Source organism: Mustela erminea, chromosome X (assembly GCF_009829155.1).
Source record: "Mustela erminea isolate mMusErm1 chromosome X, mMusErm1.Pri, whole genome shotgun sequence".
Taxonomy (NCBI): Eukaryota; Metazoa; Chordata; class Mammalia; order Carnivora; family Mustelidae; genus Mustela; species Mustela erminea.
The window spans coordinates 44,923,713-44,944,604 of NC_045635.1; the positions used below are offsets into that span (position 1 = coordinate 44,923,713).

General features: G+C 39.5%; 1 protein-coding gene and 2 pseudogenes across 1 annotated transcript; all 3 read left to right on the plus strand.

Annotated features, from left to right (window-relative positions):
• The first annotated feature begins 480 nt into the window (after positions 1-480).
• Positions 481-968, plus strand: LOC116582525 (40S ribosomal protein S25-like). The gene has a single exon (XM_032330014.1). The coding sequence runs from the start codon at positions 544-546 to the stop codon at positions 919-921; it is 378 nt and encodes a 125-aa protein (XP_032185905.1). The 5' UTR covers positions 481-543; the 3' UTR covers positions 922-968.
• A 2,180-nt stretch (positions 969-3,148) lies between these two features.
• Positions 3,149-3,835, plus strand: LOC116582253 (annotated as a pseudogene).
• Positions 3,836-3,857: 22 nt separating this feature from the next.
• On the plus strand, positions 3,858-19,219 carry LOC116582255 (annotated as a pseudogene).
• The last annotated feature ends 1,673 nt before the right edge of the window (positions 19,220-20,892 follow it).

Genomic DNA, 20,892 nt, shown 5'->3' on the forward strand with positions numbered 1-20,892 from the left:
CCCCGACAACAACAGAGATGAATCCGATGTTAGGACTCGCTTGCAAAGATTTTAAAGTAGCCAATATAAAATTTCTTGAAGGAGTAATTATGGATTACTATGAAGTTAAAAAAAAAGATAGCAAACCTCTGCCAAGTTACAGAAATAATATGAAACATGCCAAATGGAAATTAAATATTTAAAAATATCATAAAGAAAATAAAAAACTGCTGGCGGGGATCCACTGTAGACTGTAGATGACAGAAGATGAAATCAGTGAACTTGAGGACAGGTCAGACTATGCTGTTGTTCAGGAATGAAAATGTTGTTAAGGAAAACGGTACAACAAGCAAACAAACACGGACCGAGTTTGGGAGCTGTGGGATGAAAGCCAATGGGCTAACATTTGAATCATCTGAGTTCCAGAAAGAACGAACAGTCGAAGCAATATAGATCCAATTCAGATATGACACAGCAGCTAGAGTGATCAGACAGGGAAGACAGCCTTTTTGTCCGACATCTTAGTGAGGCTGCAGGGGTGGACGCTCCTCTCCCAGCTTCGCTATGCCGCCCAAGGATGACAAGAAGAAGAAGGATGCCGGAAAATCGGCCAAAAAAGACAAAGACCCAGTGAACAAATCTGGGGGCAAGGCCAAAAAGAAGAAGCGGTCCAAAGGCAAAGTTCGGGACAAGCTGAATAATTTGGTCTTGTTTGACAAAGCGACATATGACAAACTCTGTAAAGAAGTTCCCAACTATAAGCTTATAACTCCAGCTGTTGTCTCGGAGAGACTGAAGATTCAAGGTTCCCTGGCCAGGGCAGCCCTTCAGGAGCTCCTTAGTAAAGGACTTATTAAACTGGTTTCAAAGCACAGAGCTCAAGTAATTTACACCAGAAACACCAAGGGTGGAGATGGCCCAGCTGCTGGTGAAGATGCATGAACAAGATCCACCAACTGTACATTTTGGAAAATAAAATTTTATTTAAAAAAAAAAAGACAGGGAAGATAAACAACTATGATAAATATGTTCAGATTTCTAATGGGATAAGTAGACAACAGGCAATAATAGATAGGTAATGGAGGTAGATAGGTGGAAACTGTGAAAGAGAATAAAAAGGGAATGCCAGAATTCATGCTATGGCAATAGCTGTGAAAAAGGGGGTCTTTGATGGGGTTCTCAGGAGTTGTGACCTGCCCAAGTAGAGAATCAGTGACCTTGAAGAATGGCCAACAAGGACTTCCCAAAGTGATCCGCAAATAGAAGAAAAACAAAAAACAAACAAACAAAAAAAACATGAAAAAATGCAGAGTAGAACATCCCAAAACTGTGGAACAATTTCAAAATACATGACGTAGACATAATTGAAATGCCAGAAGTGGAAGTAATGGGAAAAGGAGCAGAAAAGCTATTTGAGAAATGATGACTGTGAAATTTCCAAATTACTGATAGGCACTGAATCAGATACCCAGAAAGCTCACAGGACAGCAAGCTACCTCGTGGCCTATAAATGTGAATAAAAGAAAAGATAAATAAGAAATCTGGAAGAAAGCCAGACCAAGACACACACGCACACACGCACACTCACACGCACACGCACACGCACACACCAAGAACACCAAGAACAAAACCCATAGAGGAACAAGAGGAAAATTACAGTGAAGTCGTGTGAGTGATCATGCAAGCAGAAGAGAATTAGGGGACATTTTTCGTGTGCCAAAGGAAAAAATAATTCACCAACCTAGCATCCTTATATACCTGGTTAAAACTATTTGGTAAAGAAGCGTCCATAAAGACTTCTTCTCTCAGACAAAGAAAAATGAAGGGAACTGTCACCATTAGACCTATCCTGCAAGAAATGGAAAGATTTTACTCAGGAAGAAGAGAAATGATGAAGGTCAGAAATTTGGATTTACATAAGAAAGGGAGTGCCTCAGGGAAGAAACACATGAAGGTAAACAAAGTTAATTTTTCTTAATAGGTCGAAAAGTAACCTGTTAATTTATGTTATTTTTTAAAAATTTACTTATTTGAGAGAGAAGAGAGAGAGAGAGGGAGAGACAGAGTTCGTGAGAGAGAGCAGGAACAGTGAGGAGAGGGAGAAGCAGACTCCCCACTGAGCAGGGAGTCAGATGCAAGGAGATGCGATGCAATGTGGGACTGGACCCCAGGACTCCGGGATCATGACCTGAGCCAAAGGCAGATGCTTAACCAAGTGAGCCACCCAGGCACCCAAAAGTAACTTGTTTAAATAATAAAATTTATCTTATTCTTGATAAATGCCAAATAATGAGAGTCATAACGTAGCCAGTGAGTATAGCACAGGAGTAAGTGAAAAGAATGGCCGTCATGGAAAAATGGGCAGAAACAGTGTAAGTTACCTGCTCGGTTTGTCAAGAGTGTCATTTGAAGGTGCCCTTACATTAGTTTGAAGTGAAATGCACCCTCCAAGGAAATATCTAAAATGTTTTTAAGCACCTATAATTGGTACACTAAGAAGTGAACGAAAAAACTGCCTTTATGTAAAATGCTCAATTAAAACCAGAGAAAGCAGGGAAGTAAGCCTCTTGTAACGAATAGAAAAGAGCTACACGCATGGTTGATATCAGTGCAAGTATTTCAGAATCCACTTTAAATGGGAATGGTCTCTAAATAGCAATCAAAAGTCGCAGTGAATTTTACAACTGCAGCAGTATGTATTGTCCGCAAGCCCCTACTTTCAGTACAGTGATTCCGATAGGCTTAAGTAAAGGGATGGAGAAAGACAGACCGTGCTAACAGTAAGCTAAAGAACTTCGGAGTGTTGATAAAAATTTTAAACTGTCAGGGGCATAAAACTCACAGAAATCGACAGAACTGTCACAGCCACAGGAAGCCTAAGAAGATACTAAGAGTACTAAAGATGAGGTTGTACCCTGCATGGGATCTTGGAGCACAAAAACAACATTAGAGAAAAGCTGAGAGAGTCCGAATAAAGTATAGTCCTCGGTTAATGATAGCATCTCAATATCAGTTTGTTACAATGTGCCACATTACCATAAAATGATAATAATAGAGGAGATGTGATTGTGGGGGTATATGAGAACTGTCTTACTCTCTTCCTGGTAATTCTGTAAGCCTCAAACTGTTTCAAAATGTAGGCTTTACTTTCAAAAACCACATTGCTACTATGTTGCAGGAGTTGCAGTTATCTCCAGGCTGGCCGGATAGTCAGTTTTTTTTTTTTTTAAGTATATTCAACCCTACTCCTGCAACAAGGCTGTGGGCCAGCACCATCCGAACAGCTGACATGTGGATGGATGAATTTAAAGAGCTCTACGACCATCACAGCCCCCTGCCCCTGTGGAGCCCTTTGGGGATGTAACAGAGAGGAGGCAGCTCCATGCAAAACTCCGGTGGAAGGGTTTCAGGTGTTCTTGGAGAACATGTACCCAGAATCGCACGGGCCCGACCACAAGCCTACCTCCTTTGGGATGTTCTGGAACAAACGACTGAAAGGTTACTGCTTTGACTCTTACCCTCCCAGTGGAAACCAAATCATGGGACACCGGGTCCTTTTGTACCTGTCATGGAATGCGAAAGCAGCAGTTTTTCAAGTACATGTCCCAGAATGAAGTACGCTATTGCACCCACCAGCCACAGCCTGCATAGCTGTGGACGCAGGAACGGATGTTCTCAACCTGCATGTCTGCCAGGAAACTGCCACAGAGAATCAGAAGTTCATCTTGCGGGGGATGGCTCTTTATTTCACGTACACTCCAATAAACGCGTTCAGGCTGAGAGGAAGGTATCACCCTTACGGGACTACATGGATAGGGAACATCAGAAAGGGCTTTTCAAGGGACACATGAAATAAAGTGTCACGAACCAAGGCCCCCATGGAAGGAGCGGGAAGGCCCCCGGACTCTGTGCCCAACAGAAACGTAGCTGAGGACAGTGACAGACCCACCCGAAGCCTGACTGCTCCTCTTTTATAAGGAAGTCATTTTGCAGTCTGTGAAAGTGATGTTGGATTTCATAAGCTTCATACTGATTTTGAAAACTTCAAAATTGCTCCCAAGTACCCTATTTTCAAAGGGTAGTGATAAAGTATTAACTCTTGGTATTCAGAGAATTAAAACCTTTCCGTATTTTTCTTTTTCTATTTTTTTTAAGATTTCATTCATGTACTTAAGAGAGAGAGAGAGCAAGGCATAAAAGAGCAGGAACAGAGGGCAGAGGGGTAGAAAGAGAGAGAAGCAGACTCCCCACTGAGCAGGGAGCTGACGCAGGACTCAACCCCAGGATCCCGATATCATGACCTTAACCAAAGGCAGACACTTAACTGACTGAACCACCCAGGTGCTCCAGTACTTTTCTATCAAGACAAAAAAAAGTCAGTCTGGTCCAGTGTCATCCAAAGCCATTGTTTTCTTGTTGATGCTGTGTTTCAATGCTGTCTACGTGGTGTTTTAAAGTCCTCTACTGTTATTGTTGACTTATCAATTATTTCTTTTGTGTTTGTCATTAATCGTTTTACGTATTTGGGTGCTCCCATGTTGGGTGCATGAATATTTACAGTTGTTAGGTCTCCTTGTTGTTTTGTCTCCTTTATTTTGATAAGGTAACCTTCTTCATCTCTTGTTAGCATCTTTGGTTTAAAATCTAGTTTGTCTGATGTAAGTATGGCTACTCCAGCTTTCTTTTGTTGTCCGTTAATGTGATAGATGGTTCTCTATGCCCCCACTTTCTTTTTCGTGGGGGGACTTGTAATGTACACTGATGAATTAATATTCATATAAATAGTGATAAGATTACCATTATTAAATTAGTTAACACATCCTAACCAATTTCAAGTGTACAATACACTGTTATTGAGTATAGATTCCCAGAACTTATTCATCTTATAACTGAACATTTGTGACCTTGGGCAATATTTTTTAGTTAAGAAAAAAGAACTGATGATTCTAGATTTTATATACCAAATACTGTCCTTCATGTATCAAGGGGAATAAGGGCATACTCAAAAGAAGGAAATGGACAATAATTTTTCATTTGCAGATATACCCTCATACAATGTCTTGATGTTCTCTTACCTACACTCATCCCCTACGAAAAGAGCTGCTAAAGAATAACTGCAGAATGCTTGGTGCTTCAGAAAATAAAAAGCAAATGTGTTGGATAAAAAGAGGGGTAAATTAAAACTTTCCTTTTTTGCAGGAGCTTGTTAAATCATGTGTGATGGATGAAGCAAAAATTAGAACATCTGTTTTGATGCTCAGAGCATGTAAGGGAAATATTTGAGACCAATATTTAGAATATTTAGAATTTCCAAGTTAGAAGGGTGAGTGGACCTAAATGGAAGTGTAACTTTATGCAATGTTATAAAACATCAGTGCCTATAGACAGTGGTTACACATGCACAATACTTAGAGCAACCACTAAAAAAAGATACAAACTGATATACTCAAAAACATTCTGAAGGAATCAAAATGGATCTCTCAAACATTCTGGTAGCCCAAGGAGAGCAAAAAATGAAACTTAAGGAGAAAAAGAACAACAAAATTCAAATATTGGAATGTTAGAATGAAGCCATTATGTATGGATATTTACTATCAACTGTCTAGCACACCAGTGAAAGAGATGGGCAGCACTGATGTGAGAAAAGTACCCCCGGACGCCTGTGTGGCTCAGTTGGTTAAGCGTCTGCCTTCAGCTCAGGTCACAATCCCAGGGTCCTGGTATCAAGTCCAGCGTTGGGTTCCTTGCTCAGGGGGGAGCCTGCTTCTTGTGCGCGTGCTCTCTCTGACAAATAAATAAAAAATTCTTAGAAAAAAAGAAAGAAAAGTGAACCAAACATATTCAGTCTACAGGAAATGCATTTCAAACACAACTACACAGGTAGGTTAAAGGTAAGTTGATGGACAAATATGTCATGCTAATGCTAATTATTTAACAGGAGCACCTCTATCAGTATTAGGGAATGTCTTCTTCAAAGCCATAATTACGACACTCAGGAATATATATATATATATATATATATATATATATATATATATATAATCTAGCAAGAAATTGTAACAAGCCTAAACATGTACGTAGTCACATGCAAACCACTAAATACATGAAACAAAAACCTGATAGGGCTGAAGGGAGTGATAGACAACTCCACAGTTATAGTTGGGAACTTCGACACTCTACTGTCAGGGATCGATAACACTTTTTTTCTCATTGAATTACAAAGCAAACTCAACTGCATGCTGTATTCCCAAAACAGATCTATATCAAATGATTTGTAAATGTTGAAGGGTCAACATGTAAAAGGACAAACTGTACCAAGCACTGTCATTTATACTACTGTACAAGATATTTACTGCCACACTCTGAACTGACTTTCCTTAGTGAAAGTGTTCTACATCCCTGATGAACTCATGCATGTCCACATGATTTAGCCTGGTCTATGGCACATCTAATCCATAGAGAATGTCTTTTTGTTTGCATGTGGGATGATATATTTATTTATATATTTTTTTAACATACAGTGTTTTATTATTTTCAGGGGTACAGTACAGGGATTGAAGAATTCCATACATCACCTGATGCTCATCAGGACAAGTGCACTCCTTAATCCCCATCACGTATTTAACCCATCCCCCCACCCCCCTCCGCTCTGGTAATGATTGGTTTGTTCTCTATAATTAAGAGATTGGGGCACCTGTGTGGCTCAGTCAGTTAAGTGTCTGCCTCTTGATTTTGGCTCAGGTCATGATCTCAGGGTCGTGAGATCCAGCCCTGTGTCAGGCTCCACTCTGAGTATGGAGCCTGCTTAAGGTTCTTTCCAAAATTTGGATGGAACCAGAAAAGACCCCAACTTGCCAAGGAAATACTGAAAAAGAAAAACAAAGCTGGAGGCATCACATTGCCTGATTTCAAGCTATATTACAAAGCTGTGATCACCAAGACAGCATGGTGCTGGCACAAAAACAGACACATGGACCAATGGAACAGAATAGAGAGCCCAGATATGGACCCTCAATTCTATGGTCAACTAATCTTTGACAAAGCAGGAAGAAATATCCAGTGGAAAAACAGTTTCTTCAATAAATGGTGTTGGGAAAATTGGACAGCTATATACAGAAGAATGAAACTCAACCATTCTCTTATACCATACACAAAGATAAACTCGAAATGGATGAAAGACCTCAATGTGAGAGAGGATTTCATCAAAATCCTAGAGGAGAACATAGGCAGTAACCTCTTCCACATCAGCCACAGCAATTTCTTTCAAGACACATCTCCAAAGGCAAGCAAAACAAAAGCAAAAATGAATTTTTGGGACTTCATCAAGACCAAAAGCTTCTGTACAGTCAAAGGGAACAGTCAACAAAACAAAGAGACAACCCATGGAATGGAAGAAGATATTTGCAAATGCCACTACAAACAAAAGGCTGTTACCCAAGATCTCTGAAGAACTCCTCAAATTCAACACCCAAAAGACTGATAATCAAGTCACAAAATGGACAGAAGACATGAACAGATAGTTCCCCAAAGAAGACATACAAATGGCTAATGGACACATGACAAAATGTTCATCATCTTTAGCCATCAGGGAAATTCAAATCAAAACCACTTTGAGATACCACCTTACACCAGTTAGAATGGCAAAGATTGACAAGGGAAGAAACAAGAAATATTGGAGAAGATTTGGAGAAAGGGGCACCTCTATGCATTTTCAAAATGCCCAGATCACACATAATAAGAGAAATGTGTATTTTAATTACAGTATGATACCATCTATTTTCTACCATGTTGCCAAATATACAATCATTTGAAACACACCTTTTCGTGAGGCTGTCGGAAAAGGGAAATGTGACTGGGTTGTTAGTATCCATCTAAATTGATATAGCTTGTTGAGAAGGCAATTAAGTAATATCTGTCAAAATTATGTGTTCATTTACCCTTTGATCCAGAAGTCTTACTTCAATGAATTTATGTATTGGATTCATTTGGGTGTGCGTGGAAAGAAGTTATATATAAGCTTATTCAATGCAGCATTGTCTGTAATAACATTAGAATGATTGATAAATCAGTGCCAATCAGTAGCAGACTTGCTAAAAAAAAAAAAAAAGAGAGAACACATCCATGTATAAGGACACCATGCAGCTATTTTTTTAAGTAGAATGTTATTTAGCTGAATAGCTAAGTGTACATTCTGAAACTGCATTGCATGACTCCAGTCCTGGTCCTTCCTACTTTCAGTCCTATTAACACTGGGCAAATTACTTAAATTCTATGTGCTTTAGTTTCCTCAACAAGAAATGAGGACGTGTACTTCACTTGGTATGATGACGTTTAAATTAATAAAGCACTCTCTAATTTTTGTCCTTATTAGGGTCACACAGAAATATCTCGAAGATACAATAAAAATGAAAAAAAAATGCAGGTCCCAAAAGCTGTTTGATATTGAACCATTTGTATAAAAAGGGGACTGGTTAAAATACATGTAAATGTTTATATATACACATATATACACATATGTAACTCTGCAAGGAAGGAGATATAAGAATCTGGTGGAAGAGAGTGTTTGTCTATGGGGAAGGGAAATGGATGTTTCCACAGTTGAGGTGAGAGGCATACTGTTAACTGACTGTTCTGAAACTTTTGAATTTTATACTATGAAAGTATGTATCACAAAGTCAATTATTTCTTTTTGTTAAAGGCAAGAACAGAAAATAAAAAGCAATAACACACACTTAGCGACTATGCAATCTGAATCTGTGAACTTCTCTACCACAGAGGTACAGCTGTATAATGTGTCAACTGAAAACGTAGAGTTTCTTATTAAAAACTCAGGGAATAGTTTTTTCTCCCCTGTTATTTTTAACTTATCAATTATTTCTTTGTGTTTGTCATTAATTGTTTTACATATTTGGGTGCTCCCATGTTGGGTGCATGAATATTTACAGTTGTTAGGTCTCCTTGTTGTTTTGTCTCCTTTATTTTGATAAGGTAACCTTCTTCATCTCTTGTTAGCATCTTTGGTTTAAAATATAGTTTGTCTGATGTAAGTATGGCTACTCCAGCTTTCTTTTGTTGTCCGTTAATGTGATAGATGGTTCTCTATGCCCCCACTATTTAAAAAATGATTTTATTTATTTATTTGAAACAGAGAGAATGAGGGAGATTAGGCCGGAGGAGCAGACTTCCCACCAAACAAAGGCCAGGATGTGAGGTCATGACCTGAGCCAAAGGTAGACATATACCTGACTGAGCCACCCAAGTGGCCATCCCCTCACTTTCAATCTGCATTTGTCTAAAGACAAACCTGAAATTTGCCTAAAGGTCTGAAAGGAGTCTCTCATAGGGAGCATACAAGTGGGTCTTTTTTTTTTTTAAATCAGTATAATACCCTATATCTTTTTTTTTTAAGATTTTATTTATTTATTTGACAGAGAGAGATCACAAGCAGATGGAAAGGCAGGCAGAGAGGGAGATAGAGGGAAGCAGGCTCCCCGCTGAGCAGAGAGCCTGACGCAGGACTCGATTCCAGGACCCCAAGATCATGACCCGAGCCAGAGGCAGCGGCTTAACCCACTGAGCCACCCAGGCTCCCTATACCCTATATCTTTTGATTGGAGCGTTTCGTCCATTTGCTTTCAAAGTTATTATTGATAGATATGTATTTAGTGCCATTTTATTATTGTTTTGTCATTGTTTCCCAAGATTTCTCTGATCCTTTCTTGTCTTTGTCACTTTTGGTCTGTCTTTCCCACTCAAAGAGCTCCCTTTAATATTTCTTGCAGGGCTGGCTTGCTGCTCATGAACTCCCTTTGTTTTTGTTTGTCTGGGAAACTCTTTATTTCTCCTTCTATTCTGAATGATAGCCCTGCTGGATAGAGTGTTCTTGCATGCAGATTTTTCCCATTCAGCACTTTGAATATATCGTGCCAGTGTCTTCTGGCTTGCCAAGTTTCTGTGGAGATATCTGAAGCTAACTTTATGGGTCTTCCCTTGTAAGTTAAGGACTACTTCTGTCCTGCTACATTTAAGATTTTTTTTTTCTTTATCACTATATTTTGCAAATTTAATTACAATATGTGTTGGTGTTGGCCTGCTTTTGTTGATTCTGATGGGGGTTCTCTATGCATGTTGTACCTGGATGCCTATTTCCTTCCCCAGATTAGGGAAGTTTTCAGCTATTATTTCCTTAAATATGTTTTCTGCCCCCCCCTTTTCTCTCTTCTTCTTCTGGGACTTCTATAATACAAATGTTATTAACTTTGGCGGAGTCACTGAATTCCTTATGTCTATTCTCACGTTGCATAATTCCTCTTTCTCTCTTTTGTTTAGCTTCATTATTTTGTCTTCTAGGTCACTTGTTTGTTCCTCTGCTTCTTCTAGCCTGCTGTTCTTGCATCAAGCCTGTTTCCAATCTCATTTACTGCACTCTTCATCTCTGATTAATTCTTTTTTAACATTTTATCTCTGTAGTAAGGGTCTGCCTCATGTCTTCTATTCTTTTCTCAAGCCCAGTGAGTATCCCTATGATTGTTGCTTTAAACTCTCTATCAGACATGTTGTTTGTATGTGTTTCACTTAGGTCTCTAAACATGGCCTTATCTTGCTCTTTCATATGGGATAAATTCCTCCATCTTCTCATTTTGTCTAGGTCTCTGTCCTCTTCTCTGTGTTAGAAAAGGCAATCATGTTTCTAGTTCCTGAAATTAATGGCCTTTAAGGAAGACTTATGTCTTTCCCAGGGCTTGCCACTTCAGGGAATGTCTTTGGCTTGTGCTATGTGCACTCTGCTCTGTCTCTCCTTCAGGCCAGTCATCTGCAGAGGTTCTCTTCTCCTGCTGCAGGCAGTGTATGGTCCTAGACCATTTGTGATTTTTTAATTACATGTGCACTGCACTGTTTTTGAAATGAGACCTGACACAATCTCCACCAGAACTGAGGCCCTGTAGAACTCTCTGTTTGAAGGTGTGGTGTGGGCAGTGGTTTGTGCTGGTCTTCTGGAGGAGGAACTGAGGCATGTGTGACTAAGAAGGGTAATACTGCCAGAGTGTAGGGTGGTGGGGCTTAGTGTAAGCAAGTTGGGCATCCAATGTTGGTGCTACACTGTTTCCCACAGGTGACTCTGTGTTTATGCTGAGGGACAGGGTAGGAAAATGGTGCCAGAAAGCTCTTTCTTCCTGGACCCTTGCCTCCATAAACACTACCTGTCAGGGACACACAATGAGATCAGTAAATAATCTCCCCATGTGTGTCCCAGGCATTCTTTGATTACTGTTTCCATGATGTCTAGCCCTGTGTTGTTTGCGTCCCTTCTCTCCAGGAGCAGCACCGTGCCCTCAGGTTCTATCCCAGTCAAGCTTTCTGACCTCTAGGCTTTAGGGGCACCTGAGTGTCTCAGTCAGTTAAGCAGCTGCCTTTGGCTCAGGTCATGATCCTGGGGTCCTGGGATGAAGCTCTGCATCAGGCTCACTGCTCTGCAGGGAGTCTGCTTCTCCCTTTGCCTGCTGCTCCCCCCTGCTTATGTTCTCTCTCTCTGGAAAATTAATAAATAAAATCTTTTAAGAAAGATGAAACTCCGGACTTTAAGTTCTGCTTGTTGTAAGAACTCATAAATTTCAGCCCTTCTTATTTTCCAAGACAATGACTTTGGGGAAATATTCTCTTTGTGTGAACACTCTCTTTCTCTTGCCCACTCCACAACTAGGGCTTCCTCCTCTCTGCTGCACCCACAATACATTTCTCCCCTAAAATGGGTCTCCATACTTTCTACCTTCTGTAATGTAGACTCTTCTCTATCTGTAGGTGTGGAATTTTTTCTGTCATTTTTCAGGTTTATTTCTGGGGTATTTAGGATGATTTGATAGTTATCTAGCTGTGTTCATGGAATGAAGTGACCTCCTACTCCACCACCATCTTCCTCTGTTCAGAGAAGATTGTTTTGTATGGTACATGGGTAATCGACAGAACCTACCTTCTGGATCATGATATATTGGAGCCACTAATCTATTTTTTTAATTTTTTTTATTTGACAGAGAAAGATCACAAGTAGGCAGAGAGGCATGCAGAGAGAGAGAAGAGGAAGCAGGCTCCCTGCTGAGCAGAGAGCCCGATGTGGGGCTCAATCCCAGGACCCTGGGATCATGACCTGAGCCGAAGGCAGAGGCTTAACCCACTGAGCCACACAGGTGCCCCTGAGTCATTAATCTTATCCACATTTCAAAGGTAGTGATGCAAGTAATATAAAACCAAAGGCTGAATTCTTTCTTGTCATGAATACAGGGATGAGGAAGTATTTCCTTACAAGCAGAATCTAGTGGAATGAGTAAATCTGATGAACTAAGCTATAAAAATTACAGTAACAAAGCAGTCAGATTCACAGCATCATTCTTTTTTTATAGTTTATTTTTATTTTTTATTTATTTTTTATAATTTTTTATTTTTTATAAACATATATTTTTATCCCCAGGGGTACAGGTCTGTGAATCACCAGGATTGCACACTTCACAGCACTCACCAAAGCACATACCATCCCCAATGTCCATAACCCCTCCCCCTTCTCCCATCCCCTCCCCCCAGCAACCCTCAGTTTGTTTTGTGAGATTAAGAGTCACTTATGGTTTGTCTCCCTCCCAATCCCATCTTGTTTCATTTATTCTTCTCCACCCTCTTAACCTCCCCATGTTGCGTCTCCACTTCCTCATATCAGGGAGATCATATGATAGTTGTCTTTCTCTCCTTGACTTATTTCGCTAAGCATGATACGCTCTAGTTCCATCCATGTTGTCGCAAATGGCAAGATTTCATTTCTTTTGATGGCTGCATAGTATTCCATTGTGTATATATACCACTTCTTCTTTATCCATTCATCTGTTGATGGACATCTAGGTTCTTTCCATAGTTTGGCTATTGTGGACATTGCTGCTATAAACATTCGGGTGCACGTGCCCCTTTGGATCACTACGTTTGTATCTTTAGGGTAAATACCCAGTAGTGCAATTGCTGGGTCATAGGGCAGTTCTATTTTCAACATTTTGAGGAACCTCCAGGCTGTTTTCCAGAGTGGCTACACCAGCTTGCATTCCCACCAACAGTGTAGGAGGGTTCCCCTTTCTCCGCATCCTCGCCAGCCTCTGTCATTTCCTGACTTGTTGATTTTAGCCATTCTGACTGGTGTGAGGTGATATCTCATGGTGGTTTTGATTTGTATTTCCCTGATGTGGAGTGATATGGAGCACTTTTTCATGTTTCTATTGGCCATCTGGATGTCTTCTTTGCGGAAATGTCTGTTCATGTCCTCTGCCCATTTCTTGATTGGATTATTTGTTCTTTGGGTGTTGAGTCTGCTAAGTTCTTTATAGATTCTGGACACTAGTCCTTTATCTGATATGTCGTTTGCAAATATCTTCTCCCATTCTGTCAGTCGTCTTTTGATTTTGTTAACTGTTTCCTTTGCTGTGCAAAAGCTTTTGATCTTGATGAAATCCCAATAGTTCATTTTTGCCCTTGCTTCCCTTGCCTTTGGCGTTGTTCCTAGGAAGATGGTGCTGCGGCTGAGGTCGAAGAAGTTGCTGCCTGTGTTCTCCTCAAGGATTTTGATGGATTCCTTTCACACATTGAGGTCTTTCATCCATTTTGAGTCTATTTTTGTGTGTGGTGTAAGGAAATGGTCCAATTTCATTTTTCTGCATGTGGCTGTCCAATTTTCCCAGCACCATTTATTGAAGAGGCTCTCTTTTTTCCATTGGACATTCTTTCCTGCTTTGTCAAATATTAGTTGACTGTAGTGTTGAGGGTCTATTTCTGGGCTCTCTATTCTGTTCCATTGATCTATGTGTCTGTTTTTGTGCCAGTACCATGCTGTCTTGATGATGACAGCTTTGTAATAGAGCTTGAAGTCTGGAATTGTGATGCCACCAACTTTGGCTTTCTTTTTCAATATCCCTTTGGCTATTCGAGGTCTTTTCTGGTTCCATATAAATTTTAGAATTATTTGTTCCATTTCTTTGAAAAAGATGGATGGTACTTTGATAGGAATTGCATTAAATGTGTAGATTGCTTTAGGTAGCATAGACATTTTCACAATATTTATTCTTCGAATCAAGGAGCATGGAACATTTTTCCATTTCTTTGTGTCTTCCTCAATTTCTTTCATGAGTACTTTATAGTTTTCTGAGTATAGATTCTGTGCCTCTTTGGTTAGGTTTATTCCTAGGTATCTTATGGTTTTGGGTGCAATTGTAAATGGGATTGACTCCTTAATTTCTCTTTCTTCTGTCTTGCTGTTGGTGTAGAGAAATGCAACTGATTTCTGTGCATTGATTTTATATCCTGACACTTTACTGAATTCCTGTATAAGTTCTAGCAGTTTTGGAGTGGAGTCTTTTGGGTTTTCCACATATAGTATCATATCATCTGCGAAGAGTGATAATTTGACTTCTTCTTTGCTGATTTGGATGCCTTTAATTTCCTTTTGTTGTCTGATTGCTGAGGCTAGGACCTCTAGTACTATGTTGAATAGCAGTGGTGATAATGGACATCCCTGCCGTGTTCCTGACCTTAGCGGAAAAGCTTTCAGTTTTTCTCCATTGAGAATGATATTTGCGGTGGGTATTTCATAGATGGCTTTGAAGATATTGAGGTATGTGCCCTCTATCCCTACACTTTGAAGAGTTTTGATCAGGAAGGGATGCTGTACTTTGTCAAATGCTTTTTCAGCATCTATTGAGAGTATCATATGGTTCTTGTTCTTTCTTTTATTGATGTGTTGTATCACATTGACTGATTTGCGGATGTTGAACCAACCTTGCAGCCCTGGAATAAATCCCACTTGGTCGTGGTGAATAATCCTTTTAATTATTGTTGAATCCTATTGGCTAGTATTTTGTTGAGTATTTTCGCATCTGTGTTCATCAAGGATATTGGTCTATAGCTCTCTTTTTTGATGGGATCCTTGTCTGGTTTGGGGATCAAGGTGATGCTGGCCTCATAAAATGAGTTTGGAAGTTTTCCTTCCATTTCTACTTTTTGGAACAGTTTCAGGATAATAGGAATTAGTTCTTCTTTAAATGTTTGGTAGAATTCCCCCGGGAAGCTGTCTGGCCCTGGGCTTTTGTTTGTTTGGAGATTTTTGATGACTGTTTCAATCTCCTTACTGGTTATGGGTCTGTTCAGGCTTTCTATTTCTTCCTGGTTCAGTTGTGGTAGTTTATATGTTTCTAGGAATGCATCCATTTCTTTCAGATTGTCAAATTTATTGGCGTAGAGTTCCTCATAGTATGTTCTTATAATAGTTTGTATTTCTTTGGTGTTAGTTGTGATCTCTCCTCTTTCATTCATGATTTTATTGATTTGGGTCCTTTCTCTTTTCTTTTTGATAAGTCGGGCCAGAGGTTTATCAATTTTATTAATTCTTTCAAAGAACCAGCTCATAGTTTCGTTGACTTGTTCTATTGTTTTTTTGGTTTCTATTTCATTGATTTCTGCTCTGATCTTTATGATTTCTCTTCTCCTGCTGGGCTTAGGGTTTCTTTCTTGTTCTTTCTCCAGCTCCTTTAGGTGTAGGGTTAGGTTGTGTACCTGAGACCTTTCTTGTTTCTTGAGAAAGGCTTGTACCGCTATATATTTTCCTCTCAGGACTGCCTTTGTTGTGTCCCACAGATTTTGAACCGTTGTATTTTCATTATCATTTGTTTCCATGATTTTTTTCAATTCTTATTTAATTTCCCGGTTGACCCATTCATTCTTTAGAAGGATGCTGTTTAGTCTCCATGTATTTGGGTTCTTTCCAAATTTCCTTTCGTGGTTGAGTTCTAGCTTTAGAGCATTGTGGTCTGAAAATATGCAGGGAATGATCCCAATCTTTTGATACGGGTTGAGTCCTGATTTAGGACCGAGGATGTGATCTATTCTGGAGAATGTTCCATGTGCACTAGAGAAGAATGTGTATTCTGTTGCTTTGGGATGAAATGTTCTGAATATATCTGTGATGTCCATCTGGTCCAATGTGTCGTTTAAGGCCTTTATTTCCTTGCTGATCTTTTGCTTGGATGAATGTCCATTTCAGTGAGGGGAGCGTTAAAGTCCCCTACTATTATTGTATTATTGTTTATGTGTTTCTTTGATTTTGTTATTAATTGGTTTATATAGTTGGCTGCTCCCATGTTGGGGGCATAGATATTTAAAACTGTTAAATCTTCTTGTTGGACAGACCCTTTGAGTATGATATAGTGTCCTTCCTCATCTCTTATTATAGTCTTTGGCTTAAAATCTAATTGATCTGATATAAGGATTGCCACTCCTGCTTTCTTCTGATGTCCATTGGCATGGTAAATTCTTTTCCACCCCCTCACTTTAAATCTGGAGGTGTCTTCGGGCTTAAAATGAGTTTCTTGGAGGCAACATATAGATGGGTTTTGTTTTTTTATCCATTTTGATACCCTGTGTCTTTTGACAGGGGCATTTAGCCCATTAACATTCAGGGTAACTATTGAGAGATATGAATTTAGTGCAATTGTATTGCCTGTAAGTTGACTGTTACTGTGTATGGTCTCTGTTCCTTTCTGATCTACCACTTGTAGGCTCTCTCTTTGCTTAGAGGACCCCTTTCAACATTTCCTGTAGAGCTGGTTTGGTGTTTGCAAATTCTTTCAGTTTTTGTTTGTCCTGGAAGCTTTTAATCTCTCCTTCTATTTTCAATGATAGCCTAGCTGGATATAGTATTCTTGGCTGCATGTTTTTCTCGTTTAGTGCTCTGAAAATATCATGCCAGCTCTTTCTGGCCTGCCAGGTCTCTGTGGATAAGTCAGCTGCCAATCTAATATTTTTACCATTGTATGTTACAGACTTCTTTTCCCGGGCTGCTTTCAGGATTTTCTCTTTGTCACTGAGACTTGTAAGTTTTACTATTAGGTGACGGGGTGTGGGCCTATTCTTATTGATTTTGAGGGGCGTTCTCTGAACCTCCTGAATTTTGATGCTCATTGCCTTTGCCATATTGGGGAAACTCTCCCCAATAATTCTCTCCAGTATACCTTCTGCTCCCCTCTCTCTTTCTTCTTCTTCTGGAATCCCAATTATTCTAATGTTGTTTCGTCTTATGGTGTCACTTATCTCTCGAATTCTCCCCTCGTGGTCCAGTAGCTGTTTGTCCCTCTTTTGCTCAGCTTCTTTATTCTCTGTCATTTGGTCTACTATATCACTAATTCTTTCTTCTACCTCATTTCTCCTAGCAGTGAGAGCCTCCATTTTTGATTGCACCTCATTAATAGCTTTTTTTATTTCAACTTGATTAGATTTTAGTTCTTTTATTTCTCCAGAAAGGGCTTTGATATCTCTCGAGAGGGTTTCTCTAATATCTTCCATGCCTTTTTCGAGCCCGGCTAGAACCTTGAGAATTGTCATTCTGAACTCTAGATCTGACATATTACCAATGACTGTATTGATTAGGTCCCTAGCCTTCGGTACTGCCTCTTGTTCTTTTTTGTGTGTTGAATTTTTCCATCTTGTCATTTTGTCCAGATAAGAGTATATGAAGGAGCAAGTAAAATACTAAAAGGGTGGCAACAATCCCCAGGAAAATATGCTTTAACCAAATTAGACGAAATCCCAAATCGTGAGGCGGGAGAAAGGGGATAAAAAGAGGTTCAAAAAGGAAGAAGGAAAAAAAAAAGAAAAAAGAAAAGAAAAGAATTTAAAAAAAAAGAAAACAAATAAGAAAAATATAAAAAAGAAATATATATATATTAGATAAACTAGTTAAAAAACGTTAAAAAAGAAAAAGGTAAAAGTTAAAAAAAAATTTAACCGGAAGGCGAGAAAAAAAAAGAAAAAATGAAAAAGAAAAAAATTAAATTAACTGCAAGACTAAAAAAAATCACCGGGAAAAAGCCATGAGTTCCGTGCTTTGCTTTCTCCTCCTCTGGAATTCTGCTCTCCTTGGTATTGAAACCGCACTCCTTGGTAGGGGAACTTGGTCTCGGCTGGATTTCTTGTTGATCTTCTAGGGGAGGGACCTGTTGTAGTGATTCTCAAGTGTCTTTGGCCGCGGTGAGTAATCCGCTCGGGTTTGCTTTCAGGAGCTTTTGTTCCCTGGGCGCTTTCCGTAGAGTTCCGGAGGACGGGAATACAAATGGCGGCCTCCTGGTCTCCGGCCCAGAGGATCCGAGAGCCCAGGGCCCCACTCCTCAGTGCGCCCTCAGAGATCAGCGCCCAGTTACTCCCGTCTGCCCGACCTCCGGCCGCGCTCCGAGCTCACCGAGCCTGCGACCGTTTCAAGGTAACACCGAGTTGTGAGCTTACTGTCGGCTCTGTCTCTGTAGCCGGCTTTCCCATTCCAATACCCGCAAGCTCTGCGACACTCAGACACCCCCGATCCTTCTGTGACCCTGCGGGACCTGAGGCCACGCTGACCCCGCGTGGGCTTCGCCCCGGTTTAGCCTCTGGAGCGATGTCCCTCAGCGGAACAGACTTTTAAAAGTCCTGATTTTGTGTGCCCTTGCTCCGCAGCTTGCCAGGAGCCGGCCCCTCCCCCCGGGGTCTATCTTCCCGTAGCTTTGGATTCACTTCTCCGCGGGTCCTACCTTTCAGAAAGTGGTTGTTTTTCTGTTTCCAGAATTGCTGTTCTTCTTCTCTTCGATCTGCCGATGGATTTTCAGGTATTTGCAATCTTTAGATAAGCTATCTAGCTGATCTCGGGCTAGCTGAAGTAGTCTCAGCCTGCTACTTCTCCGCCATCTTGACTCCTCCCTCACAGCATCATTCTGATAAACTAAGTCAACAAGGTGAATGTAGGAAGAAGCAAGCGTCTTGGAAAACTGGCATTGGTGGTATACCCATCATTACTCTAACTCTGTAAGAACTAAATAAATATGGTGAAAGTATTAACAAATAATTTGATGTGGTCATGAAGCCGTCTTCTTTACTCCTAAACCTCCTTCAGATAGTGCAATTATCAATGCTGGATATTGTGTTAAGCAAGGAATGGTGATGAAGAAACTGGAAAAGAAGATTTTTTTTTTCAATTAGATGAAAAAACAATAGGCCACTTCAAAGCTAAACTGGAAAAGGAAACTCTTTGGTAATACCACTTAAAGAAGATCATGAAGTACAGGAATGTAGACAGAGCAATGTAATGATGAGGGACAAACTCTTCAAAAGTGTAACATTGTTTTGAACTTTCTGTGTGCAAGCTGATAGCCCTGAAGAGATGCATACTTGGATTAAAGCAATCTCTGGGAGTTATTAAAAAAAAGCAAGTCCCAGGACTTAGTACTTACAACTGGTCATAGAATGTTGAGTTAACCAAAATGCTTTTTATAGTTATGGTAACTGACTTTGTCAAAAGTAATGCAAATTTTCTCTACAATCATCAGGTTGTAAATTTGTATTTTTTAAATGATAAATTATGATAAAAACGAACTTCACTAATTGAAAAAATCACATTAAGCTGTCTTCTAAAGATTAATTTACTGAATTGGCTCTAGAGTTTCAATTTCTATGTTTTAGGTATTTTGAAATTTTTTATAACTCACCACTTGAAATCGCCATTGTTCTCAGAGTACATACAAACTCATACATGCATATGCATTGGATAAACTCTACATTACTATAGTTTGCATGGAATTTAAAATATCAGGTGAAATTTACCCCCTCGTAGAAATCTATAGTGTTTTGTTAATTTGTATCACTTTATTTCCAAAGTTACTTGTGTCATAAATAAACACAATATACTAGGGACTGTATGGCAGTGCATTTAGAATGGCCGTATTTTAAGGACATACTTAGATTTGATTTAGGTGGAAACAAATTGAAATTAATATTTACAACTGGAAATTATTTCACTGCACATTTATTTATTTATTTATTTATTTTTATTTCTTTTCAGCGTAACAGTATTCATTGTTTTTGCACTACACCCAGTGCTCCATGCAATACGTGCCCTCCCCAATACCCACCACCTGGTTCCCCCAACCTCCCACCCCCCGCCCCTTCAAAACTCTCAGGTTGTTTTTCAGAGTCCATAGTCTCTCATGGTTCACCTCCCCTTCCAATTTCCCTCAACTCCCTTCTCCTCTCCATCTCCCCTTGTCCTCCATGCTATTTGTTATGCTCCACAAATAAGTGAAACCATATGAAAATTGACTCTCTCTGCTTGACTTATTTCACTCAGCATAATCTCTTCCAGTCCCGTCCATGTTGCTACAAAAGTTGGGTATTCATCCTTTCTGATGGAGGCATAATACTCCATAGTGTATATGGACCACATCTTCCTTATCCATTCGTCCATTGAAGGGCATCTTGGTTCTTTCCACAGTTTGGCGACCATGGCCCCTGCTGCTTTTCACTGCACTTTTAATAAAGTACTAAATATGTACTCTTTGTTAAATTTAAAATCTTAAGTTTCATGAATGTGTGATATATTCAACACTAAATAAATACAGTTAAATGGAAGGTGAGAAGACTATGCTGTTATTGGTTACAGTGAAATTCAGTGAAGAAAACTAAACTTGTCAGACTCCCAGACAAAATAATAGGTGTGAAAAATGTTGCATTCTGCTAATTAAATAAATGTAAAGAAACATGACTTTCTATTTTTATTTTCTACATTTTCATTTTTTGTCCTAAAATATGTGGGATAATTCCTAGTGTTGATTGAGAAGATATACTGAAATTAAAGGATAAAACTGGTAGGTTTGCTTTTAAACACAGTTTAGTTGCAACTGGACCACTGTATTCTAGTTTAGGCTGACTGAATCTTCAGGTGGCAAAGCTGCCAAATTCAGCTTTGGTGACCGAACTGGTTTCTTAGTGGAAATGATTGTTAAATGTCATTGCTTTGAATTCACTCCTAAAAATGCATTGTCTTGGATTAGGAAAGACAAATTCCATATGATTTCTCTCATATGAGTAATCTAAAAA

Excerpts from the sequence above, each read along its gene's own strand:
- LOC116582525 (XM_032330014.1), top strand. The coding sequence starts at position 544 with ATGCCGCCCAAGGATGACAAGAAGAAGAAGGATGCCGGAAAATCGGCC.